This window comes from Leuresthes tenuis, unplaced genomic scaffold (assembly GCF_036924035.1).
Source record: "Leuresthes tenuis unplaced genomic scaffold, fLeuTen1.0.hap1 SCAF_2, whole genome shotgun sequence".
Lineage (NCBI taxonomy): Eukaryota > Metazoa > Chordata > Actinopteri > Atheriniformes > Atherinopsidae > Leuresthes > Leuresthes tenuis.
In genome coordinates, this window is record NW_027325356.1 from 16,586,598 (window position 1) to 16,604,358 (window position 17,761).

The following is a 17,761-nucleotide window of genomic DNA, read 5'->3' on the forward strand; positions in this document are numbered from 1 at the left end:
GAGTGTCTTTGATGGGAGGGGGGGAGGGTAATGCTACATCCTCTTTACTGTGGTAGGCTGGTGTGCTGACGCCTTGGAGGCAAACTCAGTGATGGAGGAGGGAGAGGGGAACGACCAAATTGCTGGGGGAGGAGTGACAGGGTGGGGGGAAGGAGGAGGGGAAGGCCAGAAAGAAATTTGGGGTTTCAAGGAAGTCATAAATGTAGATTCTGTGTGGCTTTTACTATCAACATGATGAGTCACAATGGCTTGATATTACTCACAGCACAAAGTAGCTCTCCAGTCAAATGTCATTCAGCTGAGCAGCATGTGAGGCAGAGGAGAGAGAGTCACACTTCTTTGTGGAACTTGAATAAGGGAGAAGCTTTCGCATGTTTTAGGTACGCAACATTTGGAAGTGCACTTCAAGTAAAGGCTGTGGCAGGGTTGAGAGTTCTAAACATGCCTCTCTTCCTCGAGGCAATGCGAGGGGCTCTTTTAAGGGGAAATTATAACTACACTCCAGGTTTTTCCATGCTGGATAATCTATGGGTGGACACACATGTGCAAATCAAGACAGCATCTACTCTGCCAGTTGATTCAATCACTCTAATATAATACTATACTTCTACTACTGCGCTACTACGGTGTAAGACATGTGGCATCCTTTTGTTTTCCAGGGCCTTTGTCGATTAACAATGAAGGATCTGCTTTTCCATGATGGCCTCCCTGTGTGTGAGAGTGCCTGTTTCTGTGACACTGGAGCTTACACAACAAACTGGATGTTTGTACAACATCCAAAAAAGAAAGAAAAAAAGTGACCTTCTGCTGTCCTTTTTTCACCTTCCTACTCCTTAGGTCTTGAGTAACTAAACAAAGGAGCCCACACCCGCCACACGGTGTTGTTCACAGCACCTCCAAGTTCATAACTTAAGAAGGAAGGCCGCTCTCTCAGTCACTCCAAGTCAGCCCTTCATACGGCCGATATCTAAAGCTCCACTGTCCTTTCAGACAGAAGTGACATCAACTACGGAACAAAAGCTATCTGTTGTCTGGACCCGTTCAAATTCAACCACAGACACTAGTAAACTAATCCTTTACATAAGTGGACTGCTGTGTTTTACACATTAGTCACTTAGTTTCTCATGGACTTAAGGAGAAGTTCAATAGGTTTTTGTAGTATGGTATCTATAAAGCAATTATTAAGTTTAAATGGTATGAATTGGTCAAATCTTGCAGCAGTAGTGCCTGAAAATAAAATTCAGGCAGTTTCCAATGCATAGAAACTACTTTTACATTCAACATAAGTGCAATGTCGTGGTGTTTCTGCCACGAATCAGCGCACTTCATCGTTGAAGTTCGTCCTTCCTTTCCCAGAGTGCCAGTCAGTCAAAGGTCAGTCCCTGCCAACCTGCCCAGGCTTGTTGCATTCATGAACAGTAGTGAGAGTTGTGCTGCTCACGCAATAACCAGACTTTACTGAAAGAGGATTCGTCTACGCAAGATTCTGAAGTGCTGTGTGAAATGTTTTGTAGAAAAGCAATACATTTCATTGGTGTGACCCCAGAACATTAGCCAGATGTCTTACTTGAGCTGGAGGTTATTGTTGTAGGTCAAAGTTTTTCTTTTTCTTTTTGTTCTTTCTGTATTAATTTGCACAATTCTGAAATACTATCAAAATAAAAACTTGATGGCAAACTCCAGTAAACCATCTAATTGGTGTCCATTGCTTTCCTCTCTTTATCTCAAAGGTTTTAAAGCTATCACTCCATTTTCTATCCCCGCCTAATCCAATTTAGGGTCACGGGGGGCTGGAGCCTATCTGAGCTGCCATTAGGCGAGAGGAAGGGTACACCCTGGACAGGTCGCCAATCCATCACAGGGCCAGGTTTTCAAACATTTTAGAATTTCTTTTTAGATTTCATTTATGACCAAAAGGTGTCTGTGAGAAACAAAGAAAGACCAAAAAGTGTTGTGGAAGTCAGAATGACTGCTGTAAATCACTGATAAAACTGCAGTTACCTGAAGTAATCCTGTGCACATAATCTACCTTGAAATAACACCTTCAGAACAATATAAGTGGTTTACTGGATTGTAAGAGGGCAAATTTACTTACTTCCTCCTTTTCTGTCTAATGCATATTCTCGCAATATGTAACTTTGGTGATCAGACCCAGTCTCCAGGGAGGAGTGTATTGCTAAGGATGTGTTGCCAAGGAGGCTGTGAACAGAGGGAGATTAGGGCTATGGAAGACCAAAGCTACGTCAGCAGGAGAATGCTAGAGCAAGTTCCAACAAACATTATCTCTGGGAGAATGGAACCATGAGGCCACTGGAGTCCCAACTTCATGTTCGTGTCCAACAGTATTTTCAGTTGCTGATTATTATATCCATGTATAATTTCCATTGACTGATTGGTGAAAAGAAATAAGGCAAAGTGAATGCTCAACATTTAATTGGGAAAATATTATATCACAATATTAGTTTGTTATATTTCCCAAGAAAGGTGTTCATCATGAGAGGCACCCAGTTGCTGCTACAATTTTAAATATTTGCTTTTTGCCATAGCTGTTGTTGTATCATTAAAACACAAGAAACCAGACTATGTTAAGTCTGGTTTCCTCCTCTCCTAATGACATATCACATTTACATTTCATTTTACATCTTAAGACCTCATAATTTCCCTCCTTCTGTGTCTCCATTTTTGAAGATTTTAAGTTCGTTAGCTTTAGCCAAGTTAGCAAAGCACATGTCTCTCTGCAAGTTAGCATGTCAATAGCCAGTCTGGGTGTTTTTGGTGGCTTTTAAGTTAATAGTAAATAGTATATTTTATGTTAATGGCCATTTATCAATAGTCAGGAAGAAGTGGTGTGCAAGCTTGTGCCTTGCAAACTATTCTAAAGGCTAACACAGCAGTCAACTATACCTTCACTTTGCCTGGCCAACTGTAGTTTTACTTTCAATGAATTCAATCTAAAGGAAATTTCCTTTTTTAAGAAGTAGGATTGTGTGAAGTGCTTAGTAGTTAGTATCTTACTTAAAGAAAGGAAAGATGTGCCGTTGTTGAGCACTGGTGTTCTGTGTGTTGGTACAGAGGCAGAACGGGATGTTAAAATTGATGCAGCACTGACATACCCCTGAGCTAGCAATGGAGGCAGTTACAAAATCAAATTTGGGTGTGCAGAGGCATGGTGGAATGCACTCTTACCAAAAAACACTTTTTTTCGGCGCCAATAAAGTTGTAAAACCATCCATATTTGCTACATAACTCTGCATGCACTGTGGCCGCGCAATTTATCCAACCGTTGTTCAGCTGTGACCAACAGTTAGCTGTTTGTATCCGAAAATATCACTTAAAACACAGTAAGAGTTAATGAAAAGCCAGTAAAATAACACACTCTCCTAAATGATTCAACTTCTCAACAGCAGAATATACTGTGCAGCCAATGTGCATAGAGTGAGGCATAGCAAAAATATTCAGTTGAGAAAAACTGTTTGATGAAAAAGTGGTGCATTGTAAAAAACACTATTTATAGTGTTTGCTCAAATAGCTATAAAATGTTTGCATTTTAACAAAGATTTGCTCTTCTGTGGTCCCATTCTGAGTAGCTGTTAGTTAGCTCCCTGTCACATCATTTTAACTATATGTGCACTGCATACTGTGTAGTCTAAGTGGAGCATTAACGACTCAGCTGAAAATGTGTGACACAAATATATCAATGTATATAAATGTATATATTCTTTTTTATGAGCTTTTAAAGTTGATGCATTTGTTTTGAAAATACAGACTTTATTGAGTTGGGCAAAACAGAGGTGTGGATTCTGTACAAGTGGGTTTGTGCATGGACTGCTCTCCAGTTAACCATTTTTCAGCAGCAGAAGAATGCGTCCTTGTCCAATGAAAACTGCTATTTGACTGCTCAGCCTATTTTAGAAAATAATGTCCCTGCTAGCTAAAAAGTTCCCTGAAACACAACCACAAGCACAATACATTGAAAACCGAAGCCTTCAATCACTGTAGCTATAAATGTAATGACTACATACTTTATTTCCAAGCTCTATATCTAAGATTTACCTACATACGTGCGCTTGACCAGCTCCTCCAACTATTTCCTGAATATCTTTGAGAGATTTTTCTACAATCTCTTCACGCTTCACATAAATAGTTCAGTTACCTTCTCTGATCCATGTTTTCCATGCTCCAGCAGAGCGAGTGTCAAACAGCTGTCATCACAGTGATGTTTTGGCAGGCTGTGGCATCTCACTCTTCTGCTGTCCATTCCAGAGAGGGGCTTAAATCCTTACTTTAGGCTATGGTTCATTGTGTCTTCAGAGAAAATTAATATGAGCATGAAAGAATAAATGAAAGTACATCATACAAAATATCATGAAAATACAGAGCACAATCTTACCCGAAAGTTCACCCCACGTCCTAATACAGGTCCTGATGAACCAGCAGCAGCTCAGCTCTGCTGTCTACTGGGGGCCATTTCTGTTTGTGTGTGAGCATGAGTGAGCGTTTATCAAAGCTCCTATTGTTGGTTTATAGAGGAGACAAAGATGCACACACATACTTAGTCTTCAACGCGCACAAAAGAAAATTGTAGAGGACTCACACACCTTGCTCCCTCAGGAATGCCCTATCAGGGGAAAATGTGAAAGATGTGAAGGCTGATCAAGCAAGAAAAAGCCAAAGGCAGAGCGGATTAAAGTCCAAGTACAGAGTTTTTCATGTTATAGAAAAAATTAGTTAAACCACTCAGCCAAACATGAATAAATAAAGCAATTGCCAAATAAATAAGATCAGGTTCTAAAACCATTAGAAAAAGTGAAAGTTTACGAAACTACCCAGTGATAAAACGAGGCAGGAGTTGGCGCTGACTTTAACTTGACCCTTCAATCCAGCAAGTGTCAATCTGATTCTCTGAGCAGGTGTAAAGCACCTTCAATTTCTGCTGTGCTACGGTTCAAGCTCACTCTAAACGAAATCCTTTCAAAGTAAAATGCGTGGAGAACAAAACATGCCAGCCTCACTGCTGTGTGTGGGGGGCTGCTGAAGCTCCCGTTACACAAGTCCAACTGCGTGCTGTGCTTCATAACTGCAGCATCATTGCATGGGGGGTTCAGTTGTGATGATAGTAGGTCAGGACAGAGTGGGATTAGCGTGTGTGTGTGTGTGTATGTGTGATGTCGCCCTCAGCTGGTAGCGTTCTAACATGTTAATCCGTGAAAGATTAGCCACTGTTTTACTCCCATTAGCACGCAACATTTTCTGTCTCTTCTACCTTTATTTAGCCATTGCTACTTTTTTTTCTTTCCTCACTCACGCTGCTTTGATGATTTTGCATCAGTGTGCAACTCTATTTATTTATGCTCATCGATTCCAGCTTTCTGCCTGTCATCATCTTCAACCCAACATCTAATCTGTAATGAATGGATTAGCATTCGCTGATCATTGCACTGCTCAAACCCCATCAGATCAGTGGTTCCAGATTATGAGGCTTGGAAACGCAAACACTTCCCCGAAAAGGAAACATTAAGAAGTCTATTCCATAATATACAATATCGACAGATCATCTTTAATTCACTTGTGACATTAAGTACCCAAAACTTTTAGGACTTTTAGTGGTTTTGTCCAGTTTTCTGTCGGCACTGCTAATGGACTACGCAGGAAGACAGACAGACACAGATGACTGGGCAAAGCTCCAGCCAGACAGATAAAGCAGAAGACAGAAGAGCTGCACACATGGACAGACAGCAGAGAGACAAACAGTCTGATGATCATAAGCACAGAGAATCAGCCCGAAATAAAGAACAGAGTGTTTGTTGTGTTTATTTTGAGGAGATGTGGTCAGCAGCATTCCAGTCCTCCTCCTGCCCTTCATCAGCACTGAGAGACTGCTGACCAACCCACATATAAACTTTCAAACACACGGCCATGTATCCATAACTTCAGAGGACATCACATGACAAATGAATATCCTTTTTCTGGAGACTTGCAGTAATCTTAACCATGACTTTTTCTTTACTATCCCAAACCCAAACCCAATTTGTGTTAAAATCTTCTCTTAAATAGTTAGTTGGTAAATAAATCTTAAAATGTAATCATTTCTATTATGGTGTCTGAGTTTTTGATTCTACAACTGGAAAAGCCCCCATAAAGTGGTTATGTAAACATTCTTTGGTTCTCTCAAAGTGAGGTTTTAGTATCTATAAGTAGGCATTTCAGTTATATTCATTTCGTAGTTCCTTTATCCTATAATTTCATCATTACATCTGAATGTCTAAGCCTTACAAAATGGTATATCTGAAAAGTAAAGTCTCGACTTTCAAAAAGATGTTTGACTTCACATGATCCAGCATTTTTGGCCCCATGAAGCAAATTCTTATGAACCAAATGTATAATATCAAGATTGTAGTGTAAAACCTAATCAGATTAACAAATACAATAAAGTTTGCAAATACACATAGAAAAATAACACACACATACAGTGTCGGTGAATTGCAACACTTTGTAAGGAGTCAGTGTTTGTGTTAAACTGTGAGAAAAAAGAAGAGGCTGTTCAGACACAACTTATTAACAATCAGTCACCCAAGTAACTGTTGTGATGATTGGTCATTGCTTGGTGTCAAATCAAGTGCTGATCTCGAGTCAGCTGAAGGATGGGAAATTTGGAGGCCTTTTCAAAACCAAGTACTCAGTCAACTGATATCAGCAACCCAGAGGCTAATCAGTGCATGGCTAACGCAGGCATGTGACACATTTCCCACAGCTTTCTAATGATTAGACAGTGGAGGGCTTTGGTTTGAGGCAGCTAAAAATTGGTCTAGAAGAACCACATACTGTAATTTATTTTATTGGACAGTGGTTTATATTTACATTGAAAAGAAAATGAATAGGTGACCATCTATTACAGACAAAGAGCTCATGCTGAACTTAAAAAGGGATCTGGTCTTATCTGAAATAACGGGATTATTGAAGGTGAAGGGATCATTTTTGTCTGAGCAGAAAAAAAACAGCAGAAAATGACCTGCTCAGAATTTGGATAACGAAATTGTTACCAGGTTAGGAAATAACAAAAACTACTTAGATATGTAGATATGTACATATACAAATCTGAAAATGATGTTAAAATCCATTTTCCATCCAGTTCCAGTTCTTTAAATATTCATTAGGGATAGGGGCATAAAGACTGCTTTGATACTCTATCTACAGAGTAGTTTCAGAGAACACGGATGAATCCGAATTTCTCTCAAACTAATAAAGGCAGTCGGCTTTAACTTGACCAGGAGTGCACAGGCATGGACAAAACAAGTTTTGGAACCTTTTCAGCCATGTAAAATCACATTTCTTGTTTGTGTCGGGCCACAGCAGCAATGAGGGCAGCACCTTTCCCACTGCCTTCCTCCGACGGGAGGAAGGTCACCTCACACTGAGAAGCCATGACCCTCGTGGTTTCTTGGAGGACAAGTGAGAAACTACAAAATGGCAGAAAGAAGAAAATAAAAGTTTTGGTTGAACTAAGAAATCTGAAGACACATAATATATAGTAAAACTGAAATGACTGTTTCATGATTCACACACAAAAAAAAACAATAAAAGTAACTCACTGTGGATGGAGTTTGTAGAGTGCCCCGTCGACCCCCACAGTGACGCTCAGATGGTCCAGTCTTCGGTTCTCTCTGATCTTATCGACTACTGCCGCCATTCCTGCCCCACACAGTTGAGCTGCACGGCGGGACACTGCTCCACATACCTACACAACAATAAGGACCTTTATCATTATTGCAACAGTTACCAGTCTGTTGGTGCCACGATCAGCTGACCCAGACAATACACCGCCTCCACAATGAGGTGAAAAAGGATTTCGCAACCTAAAGATGAGGTTGTGACATGATTAACCAAACACTTAAGAAAATAAATTAAACTTCTGACCTCTTTCTACTATTTGAGTCCACCTTAAGACCAGAATTGGGGCACTAACGTTCTGCTTTGAGAAAGTCAGAATGCAGTTTAAACTACCAATTTAGAAACTACATTTCATTAAAAAAAAAAAAAGAGAAAAGAAACAAAACAAAGGTTGAAACTGTGACATTTTTATGTGCTTAATTTTGAATTAAACACATAAAACTAAGGTTAAGCAGAATATTCCTGAAATAAAAACACACGCAACACATACTGTTCATATTGGTTGTAACTTATTGGCACATACATATATATGTATACATATGTATGTCTATATATCTAGATCTATATGTATATATATCAATCTATATATCTATAGATAGACATATAGGCAAAAAAACAAGGCCATCGCTATTCCCCTTTGGTAATCTACACATAGTTAACCAAAGAAATCAGCACATAATCAACAAACAACCAGCAACAAACAAGCAGTCTACATTGTGGAATTAACTAATCGACAACTGCATCATTGGATAGAGCGCCCTGTTCTGCGCGATACTGGATTTCCCCTTACAAACATACAATTTTGCCTTACTGGCTAGGACACGCATCAATAGTTGGTAACTTTTAATTCCACATTCTGCATCTGTACTTTCATATATGCAAAACAAAAGTGCGCAAGGACCAGCCTGAAAGTGTGGAAAGGCCTACAGAGGAATGCAAAAGTAATCCCTATTGATTATGTTATTCTATCGAACAGAAGCATGTGATGGTGTATTTCTCTGCAGAGACATGTCTCTTTGCAAAACTTGACCTTTTTTCTTTTTATTTTGCTGCATTCCTAATGTTTTCGAGCAGCAACTTTTGAACAAAGGGTGCAGGTATAAGAACGTATAAAGAAAAACATAGCTCTCGGTTCAAATTGCTTTCACTTGCGCACACAAGTGCACACAAGGAGTGGACACAAAACAGTTACTAATTGTTTGCTGCGTTATGCCGCTACCCTGAAATTGGCAAATACTGCAGTGCAGGGGAGGAGAGGCCAAGTTGTAAATGTTGCCTTTAGTAACAGTAACTGATTGTTGTACCTTCAAATGGCAAGTTTGTGATGCTCATTTTAAACAAAATAACATTACTGAGGGGCTATTTCTGACTCCTTCAGAAATAAACATAATATGTAGATATTCAACATTATTTACATACAACTTTTGTTAAGAACCTGTCACAGCTGGCATAGTGGTAGAGGTTCAACTCTCTCCCTCAGAACAAAATAAAACAGTTCAAGGAAATTAAGGAATAGACTTTTCTTTATGGTATTAGAAAATGCTTTACAAAGAGGGATGAGCAGTGTAAAATAATAATAGAAAATGCCTCATAAAGATTTTCATGAACCTTTACAAGAAAGGAAATGTACAAGGAGAGATTAGAAAACAAGAGCGTGGCTGAGTTCAGTGCTGATGCTCTTCGTCCGTTACTCCCCTTTCTCATGAACTTAAGACTTTTTAGGAGTGGTCAAAGCCTTTTTAGTATCATCAGTATAGCCTAACTGGAGTGTTTGAATGAAACAAGTCAAAATTTACTTGATTAAGTAAGTTTATTGTATAAACTTGGTTCTGATTTTAATCTTGAGAGCAAACAAATGAAAGAATAAATTAAACTGGAACTAGAGATACAAAATATTAAAAGTTTGTAACACTGAAACATGAACTGGTCTGACTCGTTAGAATCACCCGTTAGTTTTCTGTCTCCCACCTTTTTGACAATGATGCAGTCGTCTGAGTTGCAGTTAAGCCCCAGCTTCTGCAGGATACATCTCACCTGCAGTAGAGCTAATTTGTCACTAGAGGGAGACAACACAGATGCACACGTGAAGGCAAAAACAGCCACACATAAACTCTGGAGGTCCAGATTTAAGTAAATACTGTAATAGAGAAGTGAACAAAGCTGTAATGCGGTTGATTTGGAATTTAGCCACAAACAGAATCCCCTTTACCTCTCTATTTGTGACAGATATTTAGTTTCGAATATCCCAGGTGTTTTTAAGGTTTCCGTTACGTTTCCTCTGAACAGCAGGCCTCTTCGGGTTAGATCCAGTAATACCCGTCTCACAACTTCACCCAGGTACATTCCACTCGTCAGCTTTTCAAACCTAAACACACACACAAAACACAAAAAAAATCATGTGAGCATTAGACACACGTGTGCAAAAGACTGCAGAGAGCCTGCTCGCACCAGAAGATAATTCACAATTGTCCAGCATAAAATTGTGCGTGTTTGTTGACCAAGACAGTAGCATCATAGTGCAGGGAGTGTTTCCAACCTTTGTTTTCCTGGGTTGACTGAGTATTGGTCCACTTCAATGTCATAAGGTGTTATGATATCATGCAGACTGTCATCATCACCCAGACCTCCCCACTCTGTGTTTATACACATCTTTGTTGTCACAGCATCCGTTCCACCATGCTGCTGAGAGCAAAAATCAGTCATGGAGTCGAATATTTGGTTAAGTTTACATCAGTGCAGCTCATTGACGCTCTAAAGCTTGTAAGCGAGTGCTTCTACCTGATCCTCCTCTCCTTCAAGTGTCCCCTTTTCTGTCTCTGTTGTGCCTCTCTTTTGTTCAATCTTCTCAATGTTTTTCACTTCCTCCATATAGCAGAGATTTGTTCCTGTCCCTGTGATGCAGAACCATGGCTGCTGTTAGCTTTAAAACAGTACTAGTCAAAAGTTTGTACACATATTCATTCTCTTTGAATCAGCAGTTGTGCCAAACCTTTGTATATAACACTACATATCAGAAAGCAGACGTTTTAAATAGAGCTCGTTAATTGGTTTGATTAGAGACTAAAAAACATGCATTCTTATTACAGATCTAACTGTGTTAAGTTATGTGTTGTAAACATATCCTCAGAGTTCATGTCACATACCAGCAATCAGTCCAATTTCACACTTAGGGTCTTCATAGGCGCAGCTCATCATGGTACCCACTGTGTCATTCACTAATGCCACGATGTCCAGATCGAAATCCTGTAAGAATACACAGACATTTGAGCACACGAACACAGCCACACATGAAACTACTGCCAGGTACACATGCATGTGTGCACACGTCCAATCTGTGTTATTTCAAGACGTTCATGACTACACAAGACTCAAGACAGCAGAACCATGCTTTCATTTCTCCTGTCAAAACAGCCGTGATATTTTGACTCACGTTGCGTCTCTTGATGGCCTCTCGCAGCATGCTTACAACATCATGTCCTTCACAGTCTGTGGCCTTGAAGCCTTTGGTCCAGCTCACCAGCGTGCCCTACAAAATTTTAAAATGAATGCCTTCCACTTTGGATTTTTTTGTCTGATTTGACATGGTTGAACTCAAGCCCAGGACTCGTGTTTTTCACACCTACCGTATCAATAGCGGTCTGCTCGCAAGGAAAAGAGAAGGTGAAACCAGTGGGGAGACGAGCGTTCTTCACCCCCATGTAGTCCAAGAAGTCGCTAACACACTGTGCCAGGTGGTCAAACAGCTGGAGGTAGCAAAAACAAAAGTATGTTTAAACTTTAAGGATGCACAGACATGTCAGGCTTGGAATCGGCTGACATTCAGCTTGTTGACTGCAATAGGATTACATCAACCAGTGACGGTGGCCGCCATTAATCTGATGTGTCCTGGTTGTCTTGTATCAACTTCGCCTTGAAACTGACAAGATTTATTTCCATTCAACTTTGCTGGGTAAAAAATATTTTTTGGGGGGACTAATGAGCACTACAAAATCATTGAGTTGAAAGTGATTTAATTTGCTAAAAAGTCTTTTGAAACTGTTTGCATGAACAGCTTTGTGCTAATTCGCAGTAATGCAAATGTAGTTTTTGAATATGCAAATGTTTTAGTTTCCGTGGTATTCAAGGAAAAACAAACGAAAGAAAAATCTGTATACCTAAAATGATTCATTTTGACATCAGCATTGCCACCGGATCGGTACATCAATTTTTGACACTGTTTTACGAGAAGACAGTCCTGCAAATATTATACTTATTGTACATTTCATAAATCATATATCAATCCAAGTTTCATGTGGTCTATTTGTCTGCAAGGTCCTGCTTGGCTTGTTCAAATAGTCTGGCATGAGGCGCGTCGTACCTCCTCTCCAGTTCCCTGCATAATCTCCAATGGAATGGGGTAAATTTTATGGTAAAGCCGTGTCCTCTGTCTTTTAAATCTCACAAGCAAAGCTCTGAAGTTGGTTCCTCCAAGATCCAAGGCAAGGTATTTTCCATACTCTAAAAAACAAAGAAAAAAAACACTATAAATTCCATTTTGGTTTTACTAAAAGTTAGTTAGTTGTGTTTGTGTTTTCTACAAAGCTTTAAGTGTTAAGTCAGTTTTAGTTTCAGACCTTTGCCATCAGGCGTGTGGCATACATAAGAAGGCAGCATCTTGATAGTGGAGGGGCCTTTACACTTCAGTCCTGCCTCCAGCCCCACCCTCATCCTGTCCTTGACCAGCTGGAGCTGCTCTGAACTCAGTTTGAAGATAGACAGTGTCTCGTTCACCTGGAATACCAACGGTTCTGTGTTTCAGATACTATCAGCAATAACAAGGATAGTTTGGCGGGTTTTTTTTCCATTTGTGAAGACAACAATTTAGTCATTCAATACACACACACACACTCAGAAACAGCTCTCTAACCTTTCGCCGCTGCGATGCCAGACGCTGGGCGACTGCTGCTACCAAGGCAGCTCCTTTGCTGCTGCCGCTCTCAGAGAGGACAAACCTGACCTGATACTCAGGAAGCAACTGCCGCACCGCTCTATGGAGACGCTTAGGATACCTAAAAAAAAAAAATAAATTAATTAATTAATTAATTTAAAAAAAAACATCACTACATTTACAAATTATCTCCCTGTACAAGCTTGGTGTAGTATGGCAAGTTTATTTAACAAATAAGAATCTTTTGATGAATCATCTGAATATGTATTAGTACATCTTAATCAGTTATAACAACATAAGCAGTCAGAATGAAGAATCATAGAAATTATTCAAAATGCTGTGTCTCAACAATGACTTCATATATTCTATCAAGCTATTTCAGATATGAAATTGAGAGGATTTATATTATGACTATCAGTATTTTACTCATGATCAAACCTTCTCACATCTATACCTAAAAATAAACAAAATTAAACCATAAAAAGGAAACAAAGCGACGATAGTTGGACATAGAAAGGCAACACGTAGATATAAAGCAACTACAATATGAAAAAAAAAATAAATAAAATCAAACACAGTTGACCGCAACGAGATGCAAAAAGGTCATTATCAGACAAAATGACCAAACTGACGTGACAAAAAGTGATCACAAAGGGAGATAAATTGATCAAAATAACCCACAAACCCAACCATAAGGACATGAACACAAACAAACTATCTGCAGGGCTCGTGGTCGTTTTGCGTGTCTTTCTTTCCGGAAACTTTGCACCATTCGGGGTTAAATAGCTGCCTTTTACACATCTGTGCTCAGGGACCTATTGTTTCATATTCTACCCATAGTCACAGCTGCAGAAGGACGAATATGAATAAAAAAAATTTTAAAAAGCAGTGCCGGTTTTTAATTCAGGTGTCCCAGGAAGTGCTGACAATGAGCTCCGGTGCACACAGAGAAAATCATTCAACTAAACCAGCAAAATGAAATCGTTATTTCAAATTTGACATTTTTCCATGACAACTCACTGTGGGTGTGTCTTGTACACAGTTCCATCCACGCCTACGGTGATTCTCAATGCCCTCACGTTACGGTTTTGCTTGATTCGGGTTAAGACGGCTGCCAGTCCTGCTGCCACCAGATTGGAGGACCTGAAGGACACGATGGTGCTGACGTGTTTAACAGCAAGGCAGTCGTCTGGTGATGGGGTCAAATCAAGCTGCATTAAAATGTCTTTGGTGTTTTTCAGACCATTTCTGTACCTGCGGATACAGAATATTTATGATTTGCTACACTTTTCAGGCAGATGGTGTGACATGGAAAAAACAACAACAAAAAAACCTCACTCTTCCATTGCTGCCACATGTGCGGTGGTGATCTTCCCTTTGGTCCTCAGGGCATCAGACACAAATCCATCGAACAGCAGTCCTCGTTTGGCCATCTTTAACACAACCAACCTCACCAACTCCCCCAGATACATCCCACTCACCATCTTCTCAAATCTACAACGGAGGAAAACATGGGTGGCTGAGATCTCTCATACATGCTGTACATGTCACAGTCTGAGAAGAGACAAAGCTGTTTCCCCCACATTTGTTTTCCGGGGTTGATGGAGGCTGCATCGACGTCCCTGTCAAACTCTGTTATGAAGTCATTCAGGGTTCCGTCATCCCCAAAAGCTCCCCACTCCATATTCACACACATCCTGCCTTCGTCTCCCTCCACCAGGTCAACATGACGCATCTGCTCCATGTAACAAGCATTGGTGCCAGTTCCTAAAAGCACAAACATACAGGACATACGTACAATTATATAATATTATTATTATAATATTAGTATTGTGGAGGACTAGTGTGGGGGAGAGCAGGGCCTTGAGACTGCTCGAACCACATATTGTTTAGGGTCAGAATGATCTCTGTCCAGGCGATGACGAAGATGTAGCAGTAATCTCAGACACAGTGGTGTCACACACACACAGAATGATATCAGGAAGTATAAGAAGATCTCCCAAACTAAGCTCGTTGAGAATTTCCGTGCATGCTGTCACGTAAATGTCTCTGTCGTTCCGATCAATAAATTCCTCATAAGAGGCTGACAAAGACGAGTCCGACTACTCTTTTCTCCACAACACTATCGCCTTTTGAATTTCAATAAATAAACCTCTCAAAAATTAACCAAACCCAGCACTCAACTGAGAGTCCTAATCCCAATGCCCTCCTCTGACTGGCCACAACTGACAAAGTGAAATGATCATTCCTGTGGTCACCAGATAGATTATTTTTTTTTAGATGTCTTTTACCACATTTGGAGCCTTTAATTGTTATTGTAGTTCAAACATATGAGAGATGAAACTGCTTCCCAGTTGTATCTAAAGTCATTCATTAAGTTGTTCTTACCAATGATGAGTCCTACATCACAGTACTTGTCATCGAAACCACAAGTCATCATGGTGGCTACAGTGTCATTGACCATCGCTAAGACCTCTATGTCCATACCCTGCAGGGTGAGATACAGAGTGAAACAAACCACTACAAATGACAGTGTAGCTTAATCATATAGATATGTGTAGTCGTGCAACTTGAGGTCATCGATACTCAAAAGGAAAACAAAAATCAAACCTGCACCTTACATTCAGTTCACCTACAACTAACGTCTCAAAGTGGTCATCAGAAATTAAGTTTCCCTTTAAAAAGCATTACCTAAACATCTCATGCCCCATGACAGTTATAGTTATGACTAAACCATGATGTGACAAATACCAGCACCCTACCCCAGTTCTGTCGATAGCCTCTCTGAGGACTTGGACCACATCTTTTCCCTGAAGACCTCGAGCCTTGAATTTCTTACTCCAGCTTAAAAATAATCCCTACGGAGAGAAAACTGAGTTTTAGGCAGGTAACAGTGTACAGTTACGTGCACCACAGTTATAGATGATGAGAACCTGGTGTTTGAACTGTGAGCTCTACCTGATCCAAACTGCGCTGTTCACAGGGGAAAGAAAAAGTGAAGGCCAGGGGATGTTTCTTCTCCAAACTGATGTTCTTTTCTTGTAGGAAGTCCTTTAGAGACTCTGACACATGGTCCAATAACTACAGAGGAAGAGGAAGGCAGAGGAAAAGGCTGATAAGTTGAAAGCTCTGAAACTTTCTCAAAGACTCATACTCCCGCTCCCATTCTGCTCACAATCTTATCAAATTTAAGTCTCTTACCTCTGTTCCTCTCCCATCCTGCAGCTCATTTGGAATCGGATAGATCTTCTCCTCCATCTCCACCCCTCCCTTCTTTAACCCTACACCCTCTCTCACTTTAACTTGGAGCACTTTAAACTTTGAGCCTCCAAGATCCAGAGCAAGAAACTGTCCCTTCTCTGTACGAGTGGATGAAAAAGCGCAAAAGAGACAGAAATATTAGAGATAAGTTAGAGACAGAAAGCTAATCTATAAGAGTTCTTCTGAATTCTGACAGTAAGATTTCATGAATGCGAGTAACCTGATCCATCAGGAGTGGAGCGGACATGTGTTGGCAGCATCTTCACGGCTGCAGCTGCGTGGCTTTCTTTTGAAAGTCCTTTCTTCATTTCATCCAGAAAACGTGCTGAGATGTCACTTAACTGGTCGTCATGGAGACGCATTGCATGCAGGAACCGGTCCACCTTAGAATGAAAAAAAATCAGAGGCAGAAAGAAGGGAGCTCAGTCTTTTTCTTTTCTTTTCTTCTAATGACTGGATTCAGATGAAAGAGGGAAACCAGGGAAATAATGATGAAGCGGAAAGTTTTCCTTCTTTCCTTATGGCCAAATTTATTTCAACATCACTCCTCATTATTGTTTGTATCATCCAAGAGCCCATCCGTTCTCATAACCGTTCAGTTAATAGGGGTTAAAAAAAAAGAGCCTTAATTAAGTTTTCAGAGGACATCTTTAATACATCTACTGCCAGATTTTATTACATTCATAAACACCTTAAACAAACTTTTCTTGCAATCGTTTATTTAAAAAAAAGAAGTGCATGTTTGACTGTTAAATATTTACTGAAGCTTTATCATTTCATAAGAAGTAATGAATAAACTATACTGCATTCATTAGCAGTTAATCATACACACGCAACACTTGCTTACCAGATCTGAAATGAGAATGCTCCCTTAAAAAGAAAAGAATAAAGCTGTTATCAGGCAGTGTCACCCTGACCAGTGTTATTACTTCATCTGTGTCTGCATTATTGCTGGGAGTGTCAATGCTTTGTCCCTGTGGGAAGTTGTGCTGAATAAATCTGTTCAGAGGGGAGCGAAGAAAGTGGCTGAGAAGGATATTGATGATTGATCAGCAAAAGACTTACAGCACTTTGATTATGCTATTATACTACATGCTAATGTCTGTCATAGTGCAAAAACAGCTTTGTGACACTGACTGAAAGCAAATGAAAGAAATTCTATTTCTACTTCTGGATAAATCCTGACAGTGTGTATTTCAAGTCAAAATTAAAACCCCTACTTCAAACAGCAGGTGAGAATTAAGCATCTCATTGTAAAGTATAAAGGGCAAAGCAAGTTTTACCTATTCAAAGGTAATATCAATTGAGAACCCCACGTGCATAATTCTGATTCTCTTATAACGACGATCTCCTCGCAACAGTAGTGCGTGACATGTTCAAAATTTAATTCAGCTGGCAACTTGGACTGACTCTTACCTTTTTTGTGGGATCCTCTTGGAGTTTGGAGAAGAAGAAGGAAACAAGATGAACGGCCAACATATTGAAGCACAAAACACACCCGCATGAAAATAGACTTTTTGCGCTCCTGTCAGTGTGTGACAAGAGTGAAGAAGTTTCACTGAAATGATGATAGAGTCTCTGCCCGTCTTGGCTTTTCGTTTCACCGTCTCACTGAGTTCACAGAGCACTGACCAACTTCTGCACCACCTCAATCATTAACAACCGGCCAAACCCCTTCGTACCATCATTACCGCCCCTCTCTCTGCCTTACAGCCCATCCCCGTCTCATTCATAGGTCAATCATAGTCTTTATTGACTTTATCTTCATCTCATTTACCACAGGTTCAACAGGATATCTACAATATTAACAGTGTGTGTAAGAGTCTCTCTACAAAGGTCATAAAATCATGAAAGAAGCATTTGGAGATTTTATGAGGCGTTATCAATGATTTATCATAGCACAGT

At 40.0% G+C, this 17,761-nt stretch overlaps 1 protein-coding gene across 1 annotated transcript; it reads right to left on the reverse strand.

Moving 5' to 3' along the window:
- Positions 1–7,303: 7,303 nt before the first annotated feature.
- Positions 7,304–17,579, reverse strand: LOC140301777 (hexokinase HKDC1-like). Its single transcript, XM_072380385.1, has 21 exons — positions 17,273–17,579; positions 16,077–16,239; positions 15,797–15,954; positions 15,554–15,676; positions 15,358–15,453; positions 14,984–15,083; positions 14,179–14,362; positions 13,934–14,089; positions 13,616–13,849; positions 12,575–12,716; positions 12,282–12,438; positions 12,026–12,165; positions 11,292–11,411; positions 11,099–11,194; positions 10,812–10,911; positions 10,447–10,559; positions 10,205–10,350; positions 9,878–10,033; positions 9,637–9,724; positions 7,590–7,735; positions 7,304–7,457 (listed from the first exon to the last, which is right to left on the reverse strand). The coding sequence occupies exons 1-21, from the start codon at positions 17,333–17,335 to the stop codon at positions 7,322–7,324; spliced, it is 2,817 nt and encodes a 938-aa protein (XP_072236486.1). The 5' UTR covers positions 17,336–17,579; the 3' UTR covers positions 7,304–7,321.
- Between the last annotated feature and the right edge of the window lie 182 nt (positions 17,580–17,761).